This window comes from Manis pentadactyla, chromosome 14 (assembly GCF_030020395.1).
Source record: "Manis pentadactyla isolate mManPen7 chromosome 14, mManPen7.hap1, whole genome shotgun sequence".
NCBI lineage: Eukaryota > Metazoa > Chordata > Mammalia > Pholidota > Manidae > Manis > Manis pentadactyla.
Window position 1 is genome coordinate 35,666,730 of NC_080032.1, and position 26,105 is coordinate 35,692,834.

At 40.7% G+C, this 26,105-nt stretch overlaps 1 protein-coding gene and 1 pseudogene across 3 annotated transcripts in view; one reads left to right on the forward strand and one right to left on the reverse strand.

Moving 5' to 3' along the window:
• Positions 1 to 26,105, forward strand: part of UBP1 (upstream binding protein 1) — a 58,436-nt gene that overhangs the window by 23,128 nt on the left and 9,203 nt on the right. For 2 of the 3 annotated variants that reach the window (XM_036892198.2, XM_057492494.1), the window contains 9 exons: positions 9,155 to 9,231; positions 14,492 to 14,597; positions 15,043 to 15,149; positions 16,708 to 16,860; positions 16,962 to 17,072; positions 17,513 to 17,620; positions 22,759 to 22,862; positions 24,875 to 24,929; positions 25,177 to 25,270. In XM_036892198.2, coding sequence (XP_036748093.1) covers positions 9,155 to 9,231; positions 14,492 to 14,597; positions 15,043 to 15,149; positions 16,708 to 16,860; positions 16,962 to 17,072; positions 17,513 to 17,620; positions 22,759 to 22,862; positions 24,875 to 24,929; positions 25,177 to 25,270 — 915 coding nt within the window. The remainder of the gene's footprint in view (positions 1 to 9,154; positions 9,232 to 14,491; positions 14,598 to 15,042; positions 15,150 to 16,707; positions 16,861 to 16,961; positions 17,073 to 17,512; positions 17,621 to 22,758; positions 22,863 to 24,874; positions 24,930 to 25,176; positions 25,271 to 26,105) is intronic. The other variant, XM_036892206.2, reaches the window with a different exon arrangement.
• LOC130680867 (small ubiquitin-related modifier 2-like) lies at positions 10,995 to 14,471 on the reverse strand (annotated as a pseudogene).

Here is a 26,105-nt window from a genome sequence, read left to right on the forward strand (position 1 = left end):
ACAAGGGCCCAGGTTTAGCTGCTAATCGTCACTTTTCAAAAGGACACATTCTCTGTAGTGCATATGCAGTTTTGGTTTTTTACAGAAGTCTTTCCTGCAGTATATAGTGTAAAGAGAATCAAGTGTAGATATACAAAGTGATATTTAGGCTTGATTAATTATATCCAGGGATTCCAGTAAAATCTCATTTTTCAGCAGGAACAGCACCAAAGTTCTTGTAAAGTATACCTCAGTGACACATTCTGTAACATCTGTGCATCAGCATTTGATGGTGTGACTGTTAGGTATTGACGTAATTTTGTTTATTCTTTGTTTTTAGGAATTGTTAATCAGTTTCAGTGCTCATGAATCAATTTTCCTGTATTCAGATGAACTCTTCAGCTCCACCAAAGAAAATAAATTAGAATGGCAGTGTTGCCTTGTTTATGAGAAAAGGATACAAAAACTTGAGAAGGGATTAGGCAGGGCACTTGAATTTGTCATTCCTTTTTTCTTTTTTAATTGAAGTATGATTGATATACAATGTGAATTTGTTTCAAGTATGTAATGTAGTAAGTTGACAGTTACCTACATCAATTAGATGCTCATCCCAACTAAGTTACTATTTGTTAACATAGGAAGTGGTTACAGAACCACTGACTATATTCTGTGTGCTGTACTTTCATCCCTGTGATTAATTTATATTTTGGTTGAGATTTTGTGCCTCTTTACCCCCTTCACCTCTTTCACCCACTCACCCCAAACCCTCCCCCGTGGTAACCATCAGTAACTTCTCAGTGTACATGAGTCCACTGCTATTTTGTTCATTTTGTTTTGTTTTCAGATTCTACTTACAAGTGAAATCATGTGGTATTTGTATTTCTCTGCCTGGTTTATTTCACTTAGCATAATACCCTCTAGGCCCATCCATGTTGTAACAGATGGTAAGATTTCTTTTTTGTGGCTGAATAATACTCCATTTGTGTGTGTGTATATATAACATCTTCCTCATCCATTTATCTATTGATGGACACTTTGGTTGCTTCCATATCTCGGCTGTTATAAATAATATGGTGGTGACATAGGGTGCATGTATCTTTTCGAATCAGAGATTTTTTTCTTCTGGTAAATTCCTAGAAGTAGAATTCTTAGGTTATATGGTATTTCTATTTTTAGTCTTTTGAGGAGTCTCCATACAGCTTTCATAGTGGTGCACAAGTTTACATTCCCACCAACAGTGTGGGAGGGTTCCCTTTTCTTCACATTCCCACCAACACTTGTTATTTCTTGTCTTTTGGATAGTGGTCATTTCTGACTGTTGTGAGGTGATAACTCATTGTGGTTTTGAAGTTGTCATTCCCTTTAAGTGTCCATGTGGGAGTTGATCTGCATTCATTCTAATAAATGTGAGGGAAATTCATGTCAGTTTTTTCTCTCCTACACAATTATCCCCATTTTATAATGATACTAAAGCTTTAGAGGGAGTAATTTTTCTTGTAGTTACCTATTTATATTATTGACCATGCTTTTTTTCAAGAGAAAAATAAATAGGAGTTTTTTAACATGTATCTTTTTTTAAAAAATTAAGGTGTCATTGATACACAATCTTACGAAGGTTTCACATGATTAACATTGTGGTTTCAGCATTCACCCATATTATCAAGTCCCCCCCACCCCATTGCAGTCACTGTCTATCAGCGTAGTCAGATGCTATAGAGTCATTACTTGTGTTCTCCGTGCTGTATGACGGCCTTCCCCCGTGACCTAGCTATATTGTGTGTGCTAATTATAATGCCCCTTAATCCCCTTCTCCCTACCCCCAACCCCTTCCCTTTGGTAACCACTAGTCCCCTCTTGGAGTCTGTGAGTCTGCTGCTGTTTTATTCCTTCTTTTTTTTTTTTGAGAGGGCATCTCTCATATTTATTGATCAAATGGTTGTTAACAACAATAAAATTCTGTATAGGGGAGTCAATGCTCAATGCACAATCATTAATGCACCCCAAGCCTAATTCCGTCAGTCTCCAATCTTCTGAAGCATAACAAACAAGTTCTTACATGGTGAGCAAATTCTTACATAGTGAATAAGCTCTTACATGGTGAACAGTACAAGGGCAGTCATCACAGAAATTTTGGTTTTGATCACGCATTATGAACTATAAACTATCAGGTCAAATACGAATATTCGTTTGATTTTTATACTTGATTTATATGTGGATCCCACATTTCTCCCTTTATTATTATTATTATTTTTATTTTTAATAAAATGCTGAAGTGGTAGGTAGATGCAAGATAAAGGTAGAAAACATAGTTTAGTGTTGTAAGAGAGCAAATGTAGATGATCAGGTGTGTGCCTGTAGACTACGTGTTAATCCAAGCTAGACAAGGACAAGAAAACATCCACGGATGCAGAAGATTTCTCTCAAAACAGGGGGGTGAGGTTCTAAGCCGCACCTCTGTTGATCCCCAATTTCTCACCTGATGGCCCCCCTTGTTCCTTCATTTTTGCTTTGTTGTTATACTCCACAATGAGTGAAATCATTTGGTACTTGTATTGACTGTGCTTTTTTATAAAGATTTAAACTTAGAATGTTCTGATTCCATATTTCAATTCTTTAATCACCAAGTCTCTTTATTTTTCCACTGTTCCCTAACTTTTCAGTTACTTATCACCATTAAAATTTTAGCAGTTTAAATAAATGATTGACAGAAGTTCAAAATTCAAACGATGTGAAGGATATGCAGTAAAGCCCTCTTCCCCTGGCTGCCAGTCACTTAGTTCTGCTCACCTTAGGTAGCCACTGAATTAGAAGCATTTTCAAACACTAAGAAGGTTCTGATCATGTTTTATGATAGACTTTGTATAACAGAAATATCATATAGTTAATATTGAATTTATTCCAATAAACTTATTTGCTCATGTGATGAGTGAATTTCAGTGTGGCTGTGGAGAATGTGATGTCTTGTTACTAAAGGACGCAACTGAATGCACGGTAGAAACTCTCATACATAGTTTCCATGAAATAGAACAGCGAGGGCTCTATGTACCTCTGCTGCATATTGGATGTCTTTATGCACATTATGCAACTACCTTTTTGATCTTTTAAATGCTTTATCTAGTTACAATGACCAGTGATTGGAATGTGTCTTTTCTGTGTGTCTGTGCTGTGAGGGGTGGGAAGTAGAGAGGACAGCAGAGAGTGATTGAGTTGTGGTTATCAGCTGTCTCTAGAGCCGGGCTGCCTGTGTTTAGATCCCATACACCACTTGCTAACCTAGGCAGATTCCCTAATTTAATGCCTCACTCATAAGGTAGCTGAGAATTAAATTTAGTTAATATATGTAAGGCCCTTTATAGGCTGGCCAGCACATGGGAGGTACAACATGAGCCTACTGCTATTTCTTTTATTTATGGCCTAAGTAGCTTTAATGATTTCTGATTTTACTGGAAGATCAAGTATTTAGCCTTGGTTCATGTGTTCGTTTTCTATTGCAGCTAGATGAGCAGTTTTTACAAATGGTTAAATTGTAGCCTTGGACTAGTTACCTCCATAGCAATTTGGGAATTTTGCCAGGTTTGTTGCAAAGTATGATTATAATCTTTTAAATAAGCCTGTAACTGTTTTGAACTGTAGAAGTTTGCACTGCTTAGCAACTGTAGTAGGCAGAATAATGGTTCCTCAAAGATGCGCATGTCCTGACCCCAAGACCTCTGAATATTTTACCTGATATAGCAAAAGGGACTCTGCAAATATGATTAAGTTAAGGATGTTGAGGTAGAGAGATTATTCTGGGTTATCCAGGTGGGCCCAGGGAAATCACAGACACCCTTAAAAGTGGGGAGGTGGGCAGGAAAGTCAGGAATCAGAGATGTGAAGCTGTGTGGCTGGCTCTGAAGCTGGAGGAAGGGGCTGCGAGCCAAGGGATTATAGGCTGCCTCAGGAAGTAGAAAAGGCAAGGAAGCAGATTCTGCCCTAGGGCTTACAGAGCAAATGGGGCCCTGCTGGAAGCTTCGTTTTAACCCAGGAGACCCATTCTGGACTTGAACTGTGTGATAATATGTATAGCTTCAAACCACTAACTTTGTGGAAATTTGTTATAGCAGCAATGGGAAACTAAGACATCAACCAAGGCAGATGTGTACTGGGTAGGTGGTCTCCAGAGCAGTAGAGTATGTGTGTATCAGAGCTTTTTCCTTAGGCGGCCATGACATACTCTTAAGATTTGAGATAGAAACACTGCATCCTGTGGGGCTACCTCCTAGCCTTACCTCTGAAGGCCCTGCCAAAGCTGGGTCTTGAAATGGGCATCTAATGAACCCTGAGTCCTGTGTGTGTGTGTGTAAAGTGTGTGTATATATGTATATTCAAATATAATATATATGTGAATGTAATGTCTTTGTGGAGCATATATATGTAACGTATCAAGAGCTATCCTAGATTGTTGTACGATTTATAGTCCTGTCAAGCAAGTGCATGACTAATGAATTTTGGTTACTTGATATCACAATGCAGTTTACTTTAAACAGCTTTGGATTGACTTATTTTTTAGTTTTAACATAGACAAATAATTTGAACTAAAAAGGAGTTTGAAGTCTTATTACCCATAACATTGTAGATGGCTCATATAACATTGTATTAAATGAGCCCTGTGCAAAATAATGCAAATGTATAGTCAGCTGTTCCAAACCAGGCCATTTCTTTCTGGTATAGCACTTTGGGAAAGTGTTCATAGTTACATATCCTATAGCGTTTGTTCAGCTGCTGATAAAAGGTCAGTAAGTTCTTATAATTTTACTCAGAGCCTTTGAGTATGTAGCTATTCCCAGAAGGTCCTGACCACTTTTGTTTTGTTCACTGGCTGGTTATTTGTAGTTTTACATAAAGCATTGGTGCCCCAACTTGAGCATCATCAGGACCACCTAGAGGGCTTGCCAGACATGAATGCTGAACCATCGAGTCTGATTCAGTAGGTCTGGAGTAGGGCCAGAGAACTGACATGCTTCCAGGTGATGCTCATTCTGCTGGTCTGGGGACTATACTTCAATTTTTTTAGTCCTTCAAATATTCAGACAAATAAGTGAACCTCTGTCACAACCACCTTGTATAGATGGATTTCCCCCAAGGACGGTTGGCACGCAGCTGGGGCTCTGTCATTTTCTGTGGCCACAGCCTGCTCACTGCCAGTCATCTCTCCTGAAAGCTCTTTGCTCACCTTCTGGTTCTTGGGCAGTTATTGCTGAAGAATATTTATTGTGTAACACAGTAAAGAAGAAAAGCTAAATGCTGTGTAGTTTTAACTCTGTCTGTCAGGTAGAAATGGGAATAAGTTTCCCAAGTTGTATTGATGCCTTAGAGTGTCAAATTTTGGACTGTTTGAACAGTAGCAGTACAGAGTTTTAAAACTGTATTTGCATTTTTCCTGGGTATGCCTGACAATTGTCCTCAGCTTTTAGGTAACAAGAGGCGCTAAGTCTCTCAGTTTGTGGAGTAAAAACCTGTAGTCCTACCATGGAGCCACAGAGGGTGGAGTAAATGCAGTTGGCTCTCCCTTTGAGCAGGGATCTGGCTGGAATAGGCCGCCTCTTGTCTTAAGCTCCATCTCGGTCTTTGATGCTTCCACACCGCATGGTATGAGCGAGACTTTTGATCTCAACCCCTTGATTTATTCAAGATCAGCTCATTGCTGCTGTTGGATCAGAGATACCTGTTCATTTGTAGGCCATATTCTACTTTTGAGTATCCTCTATTAATTAGCAAATACTAGCTCCTTTGCACACAGATTTTAGGCCTTAGGAAATAGCATTGCTATTGGGTTAAAAATACTGTTAAATGATAGAAGCCTCAAAAAAGAAAGAAAATTTTTTTGTTAATTTCATTTTACACCATAGTAGATTTTGTTGCTATAGTAGCTTTGTCTTGCTATAAAGTTCTGTATTAGGACCTTACAGCAAATGCTTTGAACTTAGCCAAGACGGGACTATTGCATCTTGGGCTCCATGTTACTCTGGAGTCCATCTGAGGAAGCCAGACCTTTATATTCAAGGTGAATGGGGACATGTACTCACAATAATGCTGTTTTTCAACTCTCTCAATGCTTTTGCATTTCTAAGCCAAAAAAGAGAACAGAAAAACTAAAATATGAAAGGTAAATTTGAAAGACAAAGCTAAAATGAGGTCAAGCAACTCACAGAAGGTTGCTGTTTGTTAACTTTATATATACTTCATTAATCGTGGAACCTTCTTTATATTTCAGCTAGAACCTAGACTTTGTAGCTTCAGAAAGCTCTGTTGTTATGGAAGAATTATGGAACGAGATCAAACAGTGGGAGAAAGTAAGCCAGTGAAGGTCTGGTTGTCCATACAGTGGATCTTAACCATTGAAGCAAATGGATTTTAAATAGTGAGTGAGGTGGGGGAGAACTGAAGGAAGAAAGCTAAGACATACATTGTTTCCATAGGGAAACCATTCAAAGCATAACAAGTGTTACAGAGCCTTTTTTAAAAGTGTGCTTTTGATTTTAGAAGAAAAATTTCCAGTGCTTTAATATAGGAGCAATAAATCTAGAAATCTATTTGTGGAAACAGATTGCACATTATATCAAGCACAGAAGTGTCCTTGTTATAGGTTAATTAGGAAAAACAATACAAAATAAGTTAGGATCATGGGGATTTCTTCCTGTCTTAAATTTCTTCCAGTCCTGAGAATTTTCAGTTTTTGTGGATCACAAGATAATCCTGGTGAGACAAGTCATCCCTCCCTCCTTGGCAACCAGATGGGGGTCCATCTTGTCCACCTCCCTTCTCACTGCTGCTTTTCTTTGGGTTGCCCTCTTTATTCCTGAGAAGTGACTGCTCTTTTCTTTTTTTGCACTCCTTAAATGATCCTGTCTTTATATAATACCTGATAACTATACCCTGAGAAGTCCCATATTAATATCTGCATTCGGGATCTCTTCCTCTTAGCTCCAGATTTGTAAATCAGCTTCTCAACTTGGATGTCCAGTAGGTGCTTCAGACTGAATGTATTCAGTTACACTCAATTTTCTCCTCCAAATCTACTCTGGTGATCTTCCCACATCAGGAAATTCCTTGACCAAAGATCTGGAGTAGTCCTCAGTTCTTTGGCTCACATTTTACCTCTCGTACACCAGAAACTGCTTAGGCTCTACGTTTAGGGTTTCCCCAGAGAGAGACTGATTGCTACTGTCTCCACCTGTTGTCAGTATGAAGAGTGTGGCTGGGTTTCTCTGGACTTGGTAGCTTAGACTCGAAGGTTTATCCTGACCCGATAGGGGAAAAATGATTTCACTGTGGTTTTTTATTTGCATTTTTCTGAAAGGAAAATGTCTTCTAACATGTTTAAGAGCTATTGGCATTTCCTTCTTTTGTGAACCACATGTTCATCTCATTTGCTCATTTTTTTCTAGGGAATGTTGGACATTTATTAGTGATTCTGTAGGAGTTCTTTATGTCTTAAGGGAGAAATGGCCTTTTTTTGTGTAATGTGAGTTGCACATATTCCCCCCTTGAAGTTTATTCAGTCTTGATTAATCAGAGTCCCTAAGTTGAAAGATAACAGTACTAGTTACCAGGCACAGCAGGTGGCATTTTGGGTAGACTTCATCAGTTTATATTCCCTCATGTTTTAAGTGTTTATTTCTCCCTCATCCTTGCCCACCTGATTGTTTTTAATTAAACATTTTTTGTTGATGTATCAGCACATTTAATTAATTTTTACTTCCTAAATTTTTGTGAGGTTGAATGTAATTTTAAATGTATAATTGTGTATTTTTCAAAAGTATCTGTTCATGTGCTTTATTTTTAAGTTTCTTACTGTTTTCTGAATTCAGATCCATTGTTAAATATACTGCATGTTTAACTTTAAAAAAATGTCTCTTGCCATAGAGGTGTTTTTAGTGTTAATCTCTCTCAGTCTGTTGAATGGATTTAAGGACTATTCCTTAGCAAAGTAACTATATATAATTGTTCTTCACCAGCTTTGGAGTGATTTGGTTGTATTTTTATAACCCTTTGTTGTATTTCAGTCCTGTGTTCTAGTACACTTTATATATTTTTCTATAAGCCCCTTGGGAGTGTGGGCAGGATACTGGTAGTTCTATCATGAAGATCCTCGACTTCTTATGGTATAGAAATACTCTTTAATTACTGCTGATTTTCCGTATACCAAGTGATACTTAACTTCTTACTTAATGGCACATAATCCAGAAATCATTTTGTGGGTTTGGAGTATATTATTAAATAACCTTTAGCTGCAGCTTTTTTTCCTAATTATATAGATGCTATGTGAATATCTGTTTCTGTCTTTCTAAGGACATTAGTTAAGCAGTGAGAAAATGTGAGTTGGGTTCATTGGACACAAGGGAGAAAAACTCCAGGATTAAAATTTGACCTGGGCTCATACAAAAACGCACACACAATAGCCCCAAAGTGGAAACAACCCAGATGTCCATCAGCTGATGACTGGATGAACAAAATGTGGTATGGTTGTGCCAGGGAGTAATAGTGAGTGAAGGTGCCTGCTCAAGCAGGCCGGGGACCTTGGAAACCTTAACGCTCAGCTCAGGGAAGGAGGCTGGAAACCCAACGCCACAGCCTGTGTGACTCCATTTAGATCATCTGTCCAGAGTAGGCTGCTCCCTAGAGGCAAAAAGTAGATCGATTAATGGTTGTAAGGGGCTAGGGGGATAGAGGAGAATGACTACTAATGAATATGAGGTTTCTTTTTAGGGTGATGAAAGCATGCCAGAATTGGTAGCCATGATGGTTACACAACTCTGGATATACTAAAAACCAATTAATTGTTTGCTATAAAAGGATGGCTTTTATGGTATGCAAATACATCTCAGTAAAGTTGTTGTAAGAATTGGTCTTGGGTAATGCCTGTGTGCATGATAAAAATTCAGTGTGAGAGAGTAACAGATGAAAATAAGTTGACAGAGAAACTCTTCATTCTTCTGTAATAGTGTGAGAAGGAAAGGACAGTGCCATGTGAAAGAGAGAGAGACCCACCTGAATTTGCTTCTGTAGCAAATTAACACCAAGCATTGTGTATGTTTTGAGAGACAGTTCAATGTTTATGTTAAACAGAGTGATGTTCTTTATATGGGTTGTTTTGATACACAATTTCTTTAAATTCAACAATTTCCTTAAATAGGTCAGTCTTACGAAATTCGGATGCTAGATAATCGGAAAATGGGAGATATGCCTGAGATCACTGGAAAATTGGTAAAGGTAAGGCCAGACTTTAATTTCTAATAGGTATTGCAGTGATTGAAAAATGTGGCAGTTTTGCTGCAAGAGGCTACATTTTGTTTACTTATCTGTAAAATAAGTACTATAAAATAAGGAGGCACTTACTGGGTGAAGTAAGGTACCATAGAAAAATTAGGTGTGGCTCTGGGGGAAAATGGGTTAATCTGAATCTTCAGAAAGTCCTTTTATTTCACCTCTTAACATTTCGCTAAGTAAACTTTGAAATCTCTGTTCACCCTGCCAATGTATCTGACTGAAGAAGTCAGTCATTTCAGGAATAGGAGGTGTAGCCATTGGCCAGCTAACTTATTCCTTTTAGGATATATTTCAGACCATCCCTGCTTCCTCTGTGTCATGCATGGTGGGTCCCTCTGCCTCTACCTTTCATGCACCATAGTTTATTATAAATTCTATAGGGCAGGGTTTATGGAAAAAGCTTAATTGGGAAAAAGCAAGACTTCAGCAGGGCCAGGTATTAGCGAGGTAGAAGCAGGCATTTGGACTCTAATCTTCCTTCCTCCCACAGAAAGGCATAGTTGGGCCACCAATGGCGCTGGTCCCTCTGTATGGAGAGGTATTCTGTTTGAAAGACTCTCCCTTCTGGATCTTCCTTTTTAGAGACTGAGCATGGGAAAGGCAGCCTTGGCAGGGGAAAGGATACTAATACTAATGCTAACAAATTGAGCATGTGTGGGAAAGCCACCTGTCCAGCACTTGGAGGCATGAGAGTCTTCTTAGTGCTCTTCCATACACCATGGGAGGTTGAGGGAAAGATAGGGGGTATTAGCCCCATGGGGTTATATTGTCTTGCCAACCTGGAAGGAGCTCCCAGATTTCTTCTAACTCCCAGGGCTCTTAACATTCTTAGAACATAAGAAGAGAGGTTATTTGTAGATTCTCACATCTGCTTTGTGCACTTTGGGTCTGTCATATCTGTGTTCAATTAGTGGTTTGGTCATTTCCCTAGAGGGTGACTTAAAAGCTCTTATTTTTTTTTTTTTTCATTCCTGTTGGCATCCCAAGCAAACACTGATTGGATTCACCATTTTAAAAAGTCATCAGTGTTCGCAGTGAGCAAGCCCTGTTTGGATCAGCTGTACTCTGCTAGATTCCAGGTTCAAATAGCCACAATTTGGTCAAGAAACTAGACTAAGAGCTCTCATTTTCCAGAATCTGGGAGCTTAGAAATGTAGAAGATGCTGTCATCTTGGTCCCAACTGTTTTGTTGTCATACAAGCCATTGGGTGCCCCAGTTCACCTTTGGGCAGATCTGCCAATTATACCACACCTGGTTAAAATTCAACTGAGTAGGGTTGTTTTTTTTTTTTAAAGGAAGATGTGGTAAACTCTTCTATCACCATGAAAGTACATTTGATGACTGTGAGATGCTGGTTTTTAAAAAAGTCAGTGAAGTATTAGAAAATAGTTTTAATTGTAGGTTCTAATAGAAAATGGAATAGGATTTGATGGGTTCTATATTGAGGTCCATAAAACTGGATTCAAAAATGGTAGAATACTCTCTTAACTTGCTATTATAGTCAAATTTAAACATCCCCAGAAGCAGGGAGGATGATCCTCTGAAGGCACATGTATTCATTGTGGTGTGGCATATGATAAATACACCTGCACCATGAGTTCTCATGGTTCAGCTCCCTGCCTGGCTTTGACAGTTACCAACAATTGCCTCATCTTGTCTCACCTATTCCCCTTTGTGCTTGTTTTTTCTTTCTTTATTCTTTTCTTTGCTGGACTATAGAATGTACTAATTCATTATTTTTTTTTAAACAAGAAGTCTATTTAAACAAGATGCTTGACTTGGAGGGCAAACTATCTAGGATTAATTTCTTTTAAAGTATTTATCCCTACTTAAAAGACAGATTGCCCTACATGTAACAGCTACATACAAAAAAGTTATCAAATTGTCCACGGCTTTACAGTAATAAATGAAAAACACTAAAATTGTCCAGTAGACCAAGGTATGCAAGGTTTTTTTGTATTGTTCTTTTTGTTGTTAAACAGAGCAAAATAACTTACTGGAATGTAAAGATAAAAGCGGAATGAACATGCCACTAATAGAGAAAGGGGGTATCTTGTCTTGGCCAGTACTTTTCCCCTTCCCACCTCATTTGCTGTCAATCAAAAGGTACCATTTTTTATTTAGTTAAAAAACCTGCAGTGTGCTTGTGCACACACACAGTTACTTCCTGTATCGTAAAGGAATGGGGAAGGGAGAAAAATGAAAGAATAGAGAAAGCTATACTGTAGTTAGAAGGATGTGGTGGAACCATACTGCGGTTTTCTCATTGCAAATGGCTTCCTGGCCTGGAGGAGCAGCTCTGGAATAAAGCAGCAGGCTCCCTTTTGAGTAGACATCTCCTCTCTGCTGCTGGAACACATCAGTTGTGTCTTCATCCTCCATTTCCAGCTGTGCAGGTGTGTCTTTCATTGACTGGCTGCTTGTCAAATCGGAATCTGATCAGCCTCGATGACAAACCATCGTTCACAATAGGCTTTCATTAGTTTACTAAGTGGTGTATACCTCTCAAATTTAACTGCACCACAGAACTACCCTGACCTGCCACCTTCAAATTAATATGATCCTTCTTCTTAGTGACTCCTTCCCCTGGCTTCTCGTCGGCTGTGGTGAGCACCCAAGTCTCCTCAGCTGCCACTTCACAAAAGAGGTTCCAGGGCCGCATGGGACGAGCATGCAAGCAGCTCCTGGCGCAGCAGCAGAAGCTACTAACTCATAATTTTAACTCATATTTTAAGTAGTAACTTTAACTCAGTTCACCATTCATGACTATTCAGTGTTCTCAGGGGACTATAACAGTCTTTGACATCTAGACCAAATGACAAAATAAAGTTTCCATCAAAGTGGTGAAGAAGCAGCTTATCATTTTCAGTGAAGAGGAGCTCGCTTTCTAGGACAGTTCCCTGAATAGTTGGTAAGATTTACAAATATCCAGTCTGATAGGTGAGATTTAATGCTTAAAATATTTCTGGCAAGCTAGCTAAAATACCTGTCAGGTAAGCTTGGAATGGCAGTGGCAAGCTTAATTAAGTAGTTGCATAAATGGTGGCTTTACATCATGCTCTTGGATTTAGTTCCAAACTAAAACGTGAAAACATATAATACACAAAATTAGTGCAAATTAAGAAGTTTAGGCAAAAATGACTTCATTATGAGCTAATGAACTGTTGAGAGTGGAGGGCAGTTAGCCGTAAGCGCACGGTTTCCTGGGTGTTTGTGTGCGTAAGTGCACGTAAGTGGGTGTTCACTGCTTTGCACTAGCATATTCTGCCTGGACAAGGACACTGCTTACTTTGAAAGTATCAGTACTCCTAAATAGTTAGCTTGCTGATTGGAAAGGCTAATTTTTGAAAGGTCTTAAATCAGTTTCACCTTATATTTGATAAGCCACATGACTGATTCTTGGTGAATATGCCAGAATACATCATCATAATCCTGAGAGCTTGCCTGGTATGCAGAACTATGGTCTGCTACCACCAAAGACTATAGGATGAATTTCTTAAAAATCACATCCTTCAGCTCGAGGATCCCTAAAATATTCTGCAACCATCTAGAGTTTAATCTTCTGGCCGTTGCATTTGACGCTACTCTTGATGGGGAATCTTGGGGCTCAGGTGCTGAGTGCTTTGGAACTTGTTGAATGTGTGTAGCATATTCAGTGATGTGCTTGCTCTGTCTTTGTCTTACTGTTAGGCCCCTTTATCCGTCTCTGCTTCTCTGGGTGTATTCACTCTCCTTATAGGCAAAACTCCAGATAACTTTTTCCCTTCCAATTTCATTTAAGCAGTTTCTATATCTTGCAATTTCTTGGCTGTGGTCCTCCTTTCATAGTCCTTATTGTACTATCTTAATTGTAGTCTGGCCCAGAGTGGATTTTAGAAAAGCTCTGAAATCTAGTAACTATTTTCTTCTGAATTTGTCAATGTAATCTGACTCTTGCTAAATATGGAAGAATCAAATCATGACGCTTTCAGGGCTGCACTTTCTTCTGAGAGATCACCCTGCTGGCAGAGGTGAATCGGGCCCCACTAGCCCCAGGCACCATCCCAGTGAGGGCTTTGCTGATCTCAGGCGATGGTGTGAAGCGGGTGCTGGTGGACTGGCTGGGTAGGTGGGCCCTGTGGATGTGGGTGCAGTGAGGAAGGTGGGTATGGATGGGAGTGGTGGCTGCTTTTATAGACCTCCGCATTGGTCCTAACTGAAGACTTGGGCTCTTTTTTAACTATTTCAAATAAAAATACTGCTACTTTTAAGTGGCTCTCTTCAAAATATTTATCACTTATATTTTGGACACTAGTTGGGGAGAACAGGCGGCAGGGACACTAAAAGTAGTGTCTATATGTATTGCTAACAGATTTCCTGTTCAAACCAGCAGAAAGTCTACTGGAAATGTGATTATCTTACTGCATCATAGTCTGAGAAACAGTTATTTATGTGTGTCAGAAACACTAATTGGTGCAAATCTGGTATCTGAATGCAGTTTGATGACTGGTTTTCCTGTCCTGGAATGAAACAGTGGTTGGCATTGCAAATCTATAGGAGGTTAAGCTGGGATGGGTGGAGACCAAAGAATTGGCCTAGAGTGTGTGAGTAGAGTAAAAGTCTTTCCTTGGGGCCTGAAGTTGGATGAAGTTTGTCTGTGGTTTGTTGTTTTCCCCTTGCTTACCTTGGACAACCTCACTTTGCAGGTTAAATAACTGAGAACAAATTTTGCACGTAGGTTCTCCTTGAGGGTGGGGGTGGGGCAGACACTCCCCCAACCCCCAATTTCGACTATCTTTTTAAAAGAACCCAATTATTAACTATTACTTTAAATGAATGGTTTTACCATTGTGCCTGCGTTTCTCTGTTTTATTTCACCTTTCCATTTTAGTAATTACTGTGTGCATCTTTTTTTCATAGAAATGTAATTTTTTTCACTGATTTTATGGGCATGTACCTTAATTTTGGATGGCAATATTAAATTTTCAATTAAAAGTTTTACGTAAATAACCATTTTATTTGCACCTTTCACTTTTGAGTTCTAACTCTTTATGCCAAGTAATTGTACCTGTAATCCAGGTAACCGTAAAGAGTTCATTTATGAATGTTTAAAGCAGAATTTGTTTTTGTATGCTCTTCAGTTACAGGTTAATGCATAAGAAGTGACCATGTTTCTGCATTTTAGCTGGAATAGTTTACTCACTTTCCCCTCTTATTCCATAGAGCATCATAAGAGTTGTATTCCATGACAGACGGCTGCAGTATACAGAGCATCAGCAACTTGAAGGTTGGAAGTGGAACCGCCCAGGAGACAGACTTCTTGACTTAGGTACCAGTGGCTGCTGGCAGACTATAGAGACATGAACATGACAGTTGTTCAGCTCTACCCATTTGTATGTTGGCACTGTGTATAACTGTGTGGAGAGAGTTTTGGTGTTAGTAGATCTTGTATGCCTGGGGTGGTTTTAGTTAAAAATGTCGTTTTTAGTGCTAAAGTTCCTGAGCCAGGAATTTTATGAACTTGAAACCATTTATTTAATTCTCCATTGGCACCATCCATCCTAGTCTTAATAAACTGAAGTAAACCGTGGTGGGAGAATGTATGATGTGCACTAGGTGGGTTTTGATGGTAAAGTGGTTGACGATGGAGAACATTGAAGGAAAGAGTTCAGCATATGGTATAATACCTCATCAGAACATAATTATAATAAGTTGTAAGCTTTTTAATTATTCATAGCAGATGAGTTTCTGTGTAACTTGTTTTCAAAACGTAGATATTCCAATGTCTGTGGGAATCATTGACACAAGGACAAATCTGAGCCAGTTAAACGCGGTTGAATTTCTGTGGGACCCTGCAAAACGCACATCTGCTTTCATTCAGGTTTGGATTTTGCCATTATTAGAAGCACAGTAGGCTAGTCATGTAGAATGCCATGACTGAGATTAAATTCTTGATGCATGATATCTCTTTAAATGCTTATTTGTAAACCATCTTGTAATGTCTTCTATGTATACACATTTATATCTCACTGGAGTTAATTTACTAAATCCATCATTTATAGACTAACACATAAAGATTTCTGATCTATACATTATTCTTCAAATGTTACTTTTCTGCTGGTGGTAACAATAAAATCCATTTTCATAAGATGCATTTCTCTTGAATAGAAGCTGCAGTTTAAAAGGATATGATTGAAAATTCTCTCTAGCATTATTTAAACACATGCTAATACGAAGTTTTCAAACCCTACAAAAGCAAGAGAATAATAATAATGTATCCATGCAAAACACTGTAAACCAGCACCTGGCTTCAGTAGTTACTAGTAGTTTGCCTCTTTTCAGTTATCGGTGGCATACTTTAAAGCAGTTCCCGGGCACTTCTTTTCAGCCACACACACTCAGTTTGTAGCTCTAAAACATGATTTTTTAAAAAACATACGTTAGTTAATTAAATATAAAATAAAACCAGTGGTAATTCTAATATGCAGGGTGTTCAAATTTGCAAGTGGTGAGATAGAAACTACTGAGTAGCGAATCTTGCGTAGAGACGGAAAACTGCTGAACCGCTGAGCAGCCTGAGCGAGTTCTGGCATGTATGAACTGTAAAGAATCTTTAGCATTTTGCATTCTTGTGGTCTACCAATATCCCCCATCAACTGGGAACCACTAGGGACATGGTTCCTATTAGTTGACTGTAATAGGAGTCATTGTAGTCACCGCAGATCTGTTTTGGCTTTGAGTCATTAGAAGAGGGGATGTGTAATAGACATAAATTAATAGTCTTGTTACTGACGCTCTGCACTGCTGAGCTTCATCATGATGGCATTGGGAGAGGGGACTAGTGTAGGAAATGGCCATTGCCTGCAGGAGCCTCTGAACTTTGAAGGGCTGATGGAAGAGTTTTGGTGGATGCCGGTAGGGCGAGTACTGGGCTTTCTGACTTCCCCCTGGCGGAGTGTCACACACTGACGGCCGTAGGAACAGCAGCAAGCTGATTGGCTGGCTCAGTTGGGGTAATGGCAGGAGAGGGCCAACAGCAGAGGCTTTGAATGATGAGTTGATGATCACTGTGAATTGAGCCACATGCATGGCTTAACCCTGGATGGGAGAGCAGTCCACAGTCCTGAGGGGATGTCAGGGATGTATGCAGGAAGCTACTGGCCTGGTACCCGTGATGGGAGCAAGTCCTACATTAGAGAATAGTTACTGTAATAGGGAAGATCTCCTTCCCAAACGTTCAGAAAGGCTTAGTTGGATTTGTGAAAGGAAAGCTGTATATTAAACACAGAGAAATTTGTGACAGATACCTGGCAGATATGTGGGAGTTTGTTTTAAAGGATGTAGAATTTACAGCTGTAGAAGGACATCTGAGAGGCAACCAGTAGAGGGTAAAGAGTGGGCAGTGCTCTGGATCCAGTTCAGCTGGCATTGCTTTCTAGGTACATTGCATCAGCACGGAATTTACACCAAGGAAGCACGGAGGTGAGAAGGGAGTGCCTTTTAGGATCCAGGTGGACACCTTTAAGCAGAATGAAAATGGAGAATACACAGATCATCTACACTCAGCCAGCTGCCAAATCAAAGTTTTTAAGGTACGAGATGGGAAGTAGGCTTTCAGTAATTAAGGCCCAGTGTTGCTTGTAAATGTGATTGTCTGAAGCTGACGGATGAAATAATCTGCCTCATTTTTAAGCCTAAAGGTGCAGACAGGAAACAAAAAACTGACCGAGAGAAGATGGAGAAGAGAACTGCTCATGAAAAAGAAAAGTACCAGCCGTCCTACGACACCACGGTGCTCACAGAGGTAATGTGGGGCAGCGTTGCGGTGTGTGCAGAGCAGCCGAGGTTTGCCCACCAGCCTTGTCTCTAAGGAGTTTGCTACCTGGGTTGGGAAGGTTGGGGAGTAGATTGTCAGATAATATTCTTTGTGACATTTGTGGGGAAAGCATTTTACTTAAATTGTGGGATTTTAATGGATTAGTTTCCTGGGTGGGATCTTGAATGAAGATGCTGAAATCCCAACCAGGTCTCAGAAACAGACCTTAAAACCTTGAATGTGGCAAGAGGTGAAGTCGGGACCTAGAATGTCTGATTTTTGTCACTGCTGGGGTTTTGCATTTTCTTTAACTCTGACGCCTGCTAGTTATACCTTTGTTTAATTGGACTGCAGAGACATAAACAGGGTATTAGATCTTTCTTTGTATAATGAAAAGACATTGATCCCAATCTTTGGTGTTTGTCCAGATGAGGCTTGAGCCTATAATTGAAGATGCAGTTGAACATGAGCAGAAAAAGTCCAGCAAGCGGACTTTGCCAGCAGACTACGGTGATTCTCTGGCAAAGCGAGGCAGTGTAAGGGACTTCTGCTTCTCTTTTCATTGTGCAAGAAACCTTGTGCAGTGTTAGATATAGGACCAACTTCCACCGAAAAGTAAAGCCAAATTTGTTTTTGATGTCCTTGTCTTGATTTAATTTGCTTTTGTTTAGACCTCCTGCTTTTCTGTTTGTTCCTCACCGAGGAAAATTTCCTAAATCTAACACTTTAAAACAAAATTGACCATATTGGGTGGTTTTGGAGGGAAAAACGACACTCAGAAATGTGTTCCCTCCTTGTCTCCTTCCCCTCCTCCCTCCCTCTCTCCTTTGCGCACACACTTCTAAAGGAGCACTAAAATTAATTGAAAATACTTTAGTAAAATAGTCATCATAGTGTGTAATTATAAAAGGTTTTGCTTTCTCATGTATAGAACTGATAAGAAAATGTCATGGATACTTAAGAGAAATGATGGTAGCAAGCTTGACATTAACATATGTAGCACTTTGTGTCCCATTTCCGTGCATGTAGTATAAGAATGTCTGTCTGTCTGTGCTTTTAAAAGCCTGTTTGGCAGCACTGGTAGAGAGAAATCTTTGACTGCCTTAGTGTTTCCTTTTGGCACCTGAATCGAGACCTTATGCTTCAGGCCAGAATAGTGCATCTTGCTACACTCAAACCTGGGCCCCTCAAAGTGCAGCCTGGGGGTTTTGGGTTGGATATGAGCTTTATTAGTTTAAGTGTAGGAAATCTTTATTTTATAAAACAACTCATCATCTAGCAGCCCACAAAGGGTTGTCCTGTTGTATAAGCTTAGATCGCTGAATACCCACAGTAATTATAAACACAGAGCATTAAATAATTTTTTAAAAATAACTGTCATCATATATATGAATGGCTATCTCCATTATTGCAGGGTTTGTACTATCAAGGTGCTATAAATGGAATTTTCTCTTTTATACATGTGTCTATAATTATCTGTAGGCTAGGACAATCACAAGGACCTCATTTCCAAATTAAAGCATCAAGTTAAAACATCTTAAGTGCTTCTGCGTGCCAGTGGGACTGAGAATGCTCAGCCAGTGGATGGGGGCACACGTTGCATTTTCTGTAACTGGGCTTTTTGGATTCAAATCAGAGGTTGTAACAGGTGTATACTCTGCCCCCAAATGCCCACCCTCCAATTTTACGTTTTTATCCTCTTCTGATTTCTCAACTAAAGACTCACAAATGGTTCTTAATAAACTTTTTGGGGGAGATGCTGGTAACTAATAATCATCTTTCCCCCCTTATTATAAACTGACCAATTAAAAGGGATGGGTTCTGATAATTCATAAAACAGGGAAATCTTTTATAGCCCAGAGCTAATCTGAAGATGGTAGAATTGTTGGTAAATTATTGCCAATTTTTAACACAAGTCTAAAGTATGCAAAACGTCAGCAGTTCATTGGCCTGGGATTTCACATCTTCCTGGTGCGTGTTGCTTGCTGTCCTGGGCTGCCTTTCTTTGGTTTGGTTCAGATACTTTGAGGGGTGGTTAGAGCTCCTGAAAACCTGTTTAATAGAAGCAGGATACAGATTAATCCTTACAGAAAATGTCTTGAAGTACTTCATATATTTCTTTAGGTGCCTACAGAGGAAGGCCACCATTCCTTACAGTTCTTGGATAGTGACAGTTGGCTTTCAGTAGAAGGGATGTCTGGCCTTGCCTGTTGAAGTGAAAAAGATGCTCTGTGAAATGGCCCTGCATCGAGTAGAGGCCCGGCTGCTGGTTCCTAAGACAACAAACCCCTTGGTGTGTCTGCTGGTCTTTGTCTCTGTTCTGTAATTTATCTGCTCAGATCAGGGCTGCCAACTTCTACAGTCTAAGATGAGTCATTATTTTCTAATCTACCTGGAGAGGGGCTTTGTTCACAGTGTACCAGACCTTGACCCTATGAGCCCAGGCCAGGTATTGCTGGAGCCTTAGTGAATTAGATTGTCTTCAGGAGCACAGGGCCTGCACTGTTGCTTACTCTTAATGCTGGAAGAATAGCCAGGTAAAAGAAACCGTGTGAAAGTACCCCTTGGTCTGCCTTTCCCTTCCTGGGCTGACACTCACGAGAAGCCTATAAAGCACAAGCAGGCAGGTCTTGGTGTGTGTGGGCCTGGCCACGGAGGGCAGGGAAGCCGTCTTTGTCTAAAAGGAGAGGCTTCCTGCCAGGACCAGTTTCCACTGGTTCCATGTGAATCAAGTCTCATATTTATTGGGCAGGTATCAGATGTTAACTCTTAGCAGCCCCACTCTTTCCACTGCTGAAGGAATCTAGGTGTGTAAAAGTGAAATGGGTGTGTTTGTGGACTTGCAAGCAGTGTGGTGGCACTTCCATGTGACACTGCTGAGGACTGGAAGCTTTTGATCAGTTTCAGTAGCTGGCAGTAACGACGAGCAAGGCAGGTTTGGGGAGACTTGGTGTGCAGAGGCTCACATTATTCAGGTGTGTGTGTGAGTCTGCACTGTAGCACTTGTGTCTAGGGTGGATGGCGTAGCCGGAAGCTCTTCTCCTGGTGGTGGAGGTGGCCGTGGGTGTGCAGCTCAGGGCATGGGCTCCTCAGACCCTATCAACTGTGGAGGTGCTACTTTGTAAGATGGAAAGAAAACAGGCTCTAGTTTTAAAATAGGCCTTATTATGAAGAGCGTGACTGGTGGTGAAATTGGGGTGCCCTGTGGTCAGCGTGGCGGTGCTGTCTGGATGGATTAAGTTTCTTTTTTGGAAGTTGACAATAGCTGAAAGCAGTAAGTCTGCAGTCATTTTTCTTATTTTTTAAGGATTACATGATGTAGTTGTAAGGAATGTTGAGATTCTGGGATTTGTTTTAATTTCCTTCATGCTTCATTTTAAGCACCTGCAGCCCTTTGGGAGATGTGATTTCTGCCCGCGGAGTGCTGCACAGTCTCTGAGCTCCTTCACACTAGAGTGCTGACACTTCTACACCCCAAACAGTTTGGAAAGAAAATATACAACTTTGTACATTTGAAGGTTGACATCAGAAAGTTTTCATCATAAATATAGTTGGCAAGGAGGAAATTTTCTCGCATAGTGAACATTTTTATATACAATTTAAGATAAAACCACTGCATTGCTTTTGAGATGTAATTAGATTCTCTGGGATCTAAATACTGTAGCAGTTTGACACTGTATTGTTCATTTAAAAAGTTCATGATGAAGCTCTTCAGTTAAATCTTAAATTTTACTCTGCTCTTCCTGCTTGATCTCATGTTTTCTCTTCCACTCCCCTTAAATAATTTTGTCCTAACATGACGTACTTTTACACCTGAACATTTTTTTTTTTACTTGAGTGGGGTTTTTTTTCCATTATTTTTTGTCAAAGTATAGTTGATAAACAGTATTATATTGGCAGGTGGATGACACAGTGAGTTGGCAATTATATACATTATGAAATGCTCACTACAGTAAACTGTAGTTACCACCTGCTGCCATACAGAGTTATTACAATATATTGACTATGTTCCATCCCTAAGACATATTTTGTAGTTGGTGGTTTGTCCCTCTTTACCCCCTTCATCTGTTTCACCCTTCCACTCATCTCCCTCTCTTACGGCAACAACCTGAAAATCTTTTAATGATCACCCTAATTACTCCCTTGTGACAAATTTGTCTAAATTGAAATTTAACTTTCAAAGTTTTCTTTTACCATATGTCACTCAAATCAGCTGAGAAACTTGAAACTTTTTTCTAGGTATCAGTTTATCAAAACACTACGTATACAAATTTTGATGAATAATTGTTAAATATAAAAACAAATGTTATTGGGAATGCATCTTGAATGATGAGACAGAGTAGAACATAATTAAATTCAAAGTTTGTGGGGTTTTTTTGTATCATTAATCTACAATTACATGAAGAACATTATGTTTACTAGGCTCCCCCCTTCACCAAGTCCCCCTGACAAACCCCATTACAGTCACTGTCCATCAGCATAGTAAGATGCTACAGAATCCCTACTCGTCTTCTCTGTGTTCAAAGTTTTTTTATAGGTGAGAAAAAGTGTGTTTAGCTATGTCTGTTTTTCTTTCTTCAGTATTGTTGAGGTTTGGAAGTCCTTTTGAGTTATCTGCCAAAATTCCAGTGATGTGTTTTTGTATGATTTAGTAGACCCAATATGTGTCAGCTGACAGTATGTCTTCTGAGTTCTTTTGAAAGCAAAGAATTGAAAACCACCGAATGCATTGAGGAATTTTTTTTAGAGTCATGTCCTTTCTTAGTATCTACCCTAGTACCTTTGAATGTCTTTTGTTTGGTTTTGGTGAGTCGTATACCCCACAGCCTTGGTGAGATACGCTGCCTTCTTTGTGTAAAATGTGAAAAGAGTGAGTGTGAAAGGGGTCCTGGAAGCCAGGGATGGTGAAGCAGGTGAGTGTGAGCAGGAGTGGTTCCCTCCAAAACTCAGACTGGGCTTCCCCTCGATGCCGCCAACCTGCACGGCGTGCTCTGACTTCAGCCTGTTCGCCTCTCCTCACCCTGAGAGTCAGTGTGTCTTAGTGTCTTTTGCTCTATCTTTGGTTGGAATTGTGCCTAGGGCTGAGTATTTTAGTTCACCATGCCCTTCTAGAAAATCGAGATAGTAAACACATGCAGATAGTACACAGCTGCCGCAGTACTGCACACTGCTGACGTATTTTGAAGCTGGGCCTGTCTCGTCTTCCTTAGGGACTGTTAACTTAGAGACATTCAGTGGGTCCTTGTGGGGCTGTTCCTTGGGAAGAGGGCACAGGGAGCTAGGTAGGCCAGATGTTGCTTACAAGCCCCTCCTTGCCTCTGCTCTTCTTAAACCTTGATAGGTACCTGTTGGGATAGTGAGAGAGGGAGATGACAGTTCTTGAAAGCAGAGTGTACCGTCAGTGCACGTTCAGAATGCCTGTGTAAATGTTTTCTGCTGTCGACACTTCCAATCTTCTCCAGGATTGCTCAATGTCTAGGTTCGTGTAGCAGGTAACACTGCTCCTTGCCACACAGCAGTCAGTTTGACGTGTTTCTGTGAGGTTGCTTGGGGAGTGTCAGGTGTCTTGTGTTTTACAATCTTGCATTTGGCCAGACTAGAGAGTGAATTACAAAAATATTTCTTCACAGACTTCACAGGCATCTCGTTAATTTGGTTTTGTTTCTGTCCTTAGTGCTCTCCGTGGCCTGACACCCCTGCAGCCTATGTGAACAGCAGCCCTTCAGCAGCACCTGCCTTCACGTCCCCACCCCAGAGCACGTGCAGCATCCCCGACAGGTACCTGGTGTGCATGCTTGGCTGTGTGCCTGAGGTGGCTGCCCTGTGCCCTCACTCCCTTTCCACCCGCAGCAGCCTCCTTTCGTTCTCTGAGGAGGGGGCAGTGGGAAGTAACCTCCACCCCCAGCTGTTTGCTGCCTGCCTCTGTCTTGTACGTCACACATTCCCAGCCTTGGAGGTTCTAGGAAAGGGTGTGTTCACGATGTATTCTTCGTGAGATAAAAAGGATGGTGGTTACTTGGGAAAAGCCAGTGTAGATCTGCAAGGCCATGATGGTTATAAAGTACATTGGTCTTCAATGTTCACCTCATCAAACAAGGGTTAGTGTCTGCCCTGTTCTCCCTCCCAATAGACACACTGTGTGTATATGTGTGTATATATATATTTAAATAAGTCTTTAAAAATAAAGGAAGGGCTTTCTGTTTTTAAAGACTTCCTCTGGCTTTAGAAATGGGTTGGTGGACTTTGTTTCTTCTCTTGTCTGCCTTTGACTGGCAGCTGAGCACCTGTGAACCCCAGGGAGGCAGCAGATCACACTGAACATCCTGAAGTGCACGCCCACTTTGGGGTTTTGCTGAAGACCTAGTGCCTAGAAGGTCAGATCAGAAGTTCTCTATTGTTAGAGAGTTTTCTTGTGGATAAGAATTTAGGAAAGGCTACAAAGGAAAGGTGCTCTTTTTAATACTCTGGTCATGCTCTGTCCTAGCTCAGGCTGCTGAAAGAAAATTCTTCATTACCTGGGGGCCTAGCAGTAGCAGGACATGTATTTCTCACAGTTCTGGAGGCGAGGAATCCGAGATCAGGGTGTCAGCTCAGTGGGTCCTGGGGAGCAGTTGCTTCCAGATTGCTGATGGCAGCTTCCTCGCCCCCCCACGGAGGAGAGCGGAGCAGCGGAGCAGGCCCTGTTGGCGCTCTTACAGAGCCACTGATTTCATTCCCAGGGTGCTGCCCTTAGGACCTCCTCCAATCTGCTGCCTCCCAGAGGCCCCACCTCCTAATAAACGGTCACACTGCGGGGTAAAGTTTCAGTGTACGAATTTTGAGGGAACACATATGTTCAGGTGGTAATGGTCTGATGACAAAACAAAAACATGCTTTCCCCCCAGGAGATAGATAGGCTGATGAGGCAGCTCGTTTGTATGAGTTATTGGGCTTTAAGTGTAAGGAAACACTCCCGGATGCCAAGATGAAGAGCCCAGGGACCAGCAGGTCACCACAGAGGCCCTTCTGCTTCCCCAGCCCAGGCTGAATAACCTTAGGAGATGAACTGGGTTTTAGAGATGAGCTGTGAATTCACAAACCCGCTATGGACATGAGGTTGGCTGAGCACTGTTCCGGGTGCCATAATATATAAGGGACAGACACATCCCTGACCGGAGGAACTGACATTCTCGGGGGTGGAGGACAGGAAACAGTCAACAGGATAAGCCTAAGTAGTTGAAATATGGCCACTGGGAGCAGAGTCAGAGCCCAGGACCAGGATGAGGGCCATGTTTGCTTTGGGGCTGGTTTTCATTTTCATTTTACCTTAGAAATACAAGCTAGTATGTAAGTTTGTCTCTTGAATTTCATTCTCTTTAGTCATGGATAAATACATTGATTAAAGGGATACCATTTTCTGTTTAGGCCTAGTCTCATTATACCATTCCTTGTGGCTCGTTATAAAAGATTTTTTGCATTTATTTTCAGCTGCTTACCTTATTTTCTCATGTTTTTTTCCTATCTAAAATGAATGAGTATCCTTTATTTTCTTGGCACCCTGGAGATAGAGACCTTTTTGTTTATAATACTTGAATTTTCTCTCTAGAAGAGATGGAGAAGGAGGCACAAATTAAGAAATAGTCTTGTGTCTAACCCATCTCCTCTTCACTCCCTGACCAGCTGTGCCAGCACTCTTACTGCTGATGTACATTGCTCTGTCCCATGGTATTATTTTAAATTTACCTAGTTTAATAGTCTTTAAAGGCTTGATTAAAAACATATAACAAGCATCCTTTCCTTCCCTCCCCCAGCAATTCCTCTTCCCCAAATCATCAGGGAGATGGCGTTTCACAGGTCTCTAGTGAAGTAAGTATCTTTCTCCTAAAACTGTCAGATGTTTCAAGGGTCCTGTATTTTTAAGGCTCTGATAGGGGCTTGCCTCATTATTGGGTCACAGGATAGCCAGACCTATGCTCTTGGGTGTTTTTCACTTTAAAATTGAAAGGATTTCTGTGTTTTGTTTAAATGTTCTTTATAACATGCTGGGGACCTGGGTTATTTTTTGGTAAGCTTGAATGGTTTCTAATATTATGTTCATTTTCATTGTTAATAGCAACTTCAGTCTTCAGCCACGATCCAGGAAACACAACAGTGGCTGCTCAAAAACAGATTCTCTTCCTATACAAGACTGTTTTCAAATTTTTCAGGTATGCGTGTGTGTGTGCGTGAGCGCATGTATGTTTTCTTGTTGGTTTCTGTAGTTTTTTTAACCTTAATTTAAAAACATTTTTGAAGTAATTAGAGATTCCTGAGAAGTTGTGTACACGTACAGGCAAGCCTTTGTGTACGTGCCACTAAGTCTCTCCAGGAGTACCTTGTGTGTCTCCTGTACACCATGGAAGTCAGGAAATTCAGTCAGTGCAAACTGCTGCTCACCAGTTTTATGTGCCCTTGTTTTTTGTAAAGTTGTATATGGTTCTGTTCTGTGCAAGTTTTTTCATTTCATGAACTTCTTATTTTGAAATAATTTTTGTTTTACTGTAAGTTGGGAAGGTAGTGCCGAGCTGTCCCACTTGGCCCTTCACTCAGTGTCCCGTGGGATCATGGCACAATCTCAGTGCGGGAGGTTGGCACTAGTGCAGCATGTGGACAGTGTTCTGTGCCTTATCCCGGGTTCAGGCTCGTGTGACCACCCCCATAGCTCGCGTACAGAATTAACGCTAGCACCACAGGGATTTCCTACATGCCACACATACTGCTCCCACCCTCATCACTGGCAACCATTAATCTGCTTTCTGACTATGATTTATCATTTTGAGAACGTTACATAAATGGAGTCATACAGTATGTGACCTTTTGAGATGGGCTGTTTATCAGCCCAGCATGATGCCTGTGAGCCCATCCAAGTTGTTGTATCAACAGTTTGTTCCTCTTTACTGCTGTGCTGGGGGACATGGATGAATGTTCTCAGGTATGGTTTGCAGGTACCGCAGTGTCTTCTTGCAGAGAAAGCTAATGGGGTGCTCACATGGGATTTTGGGA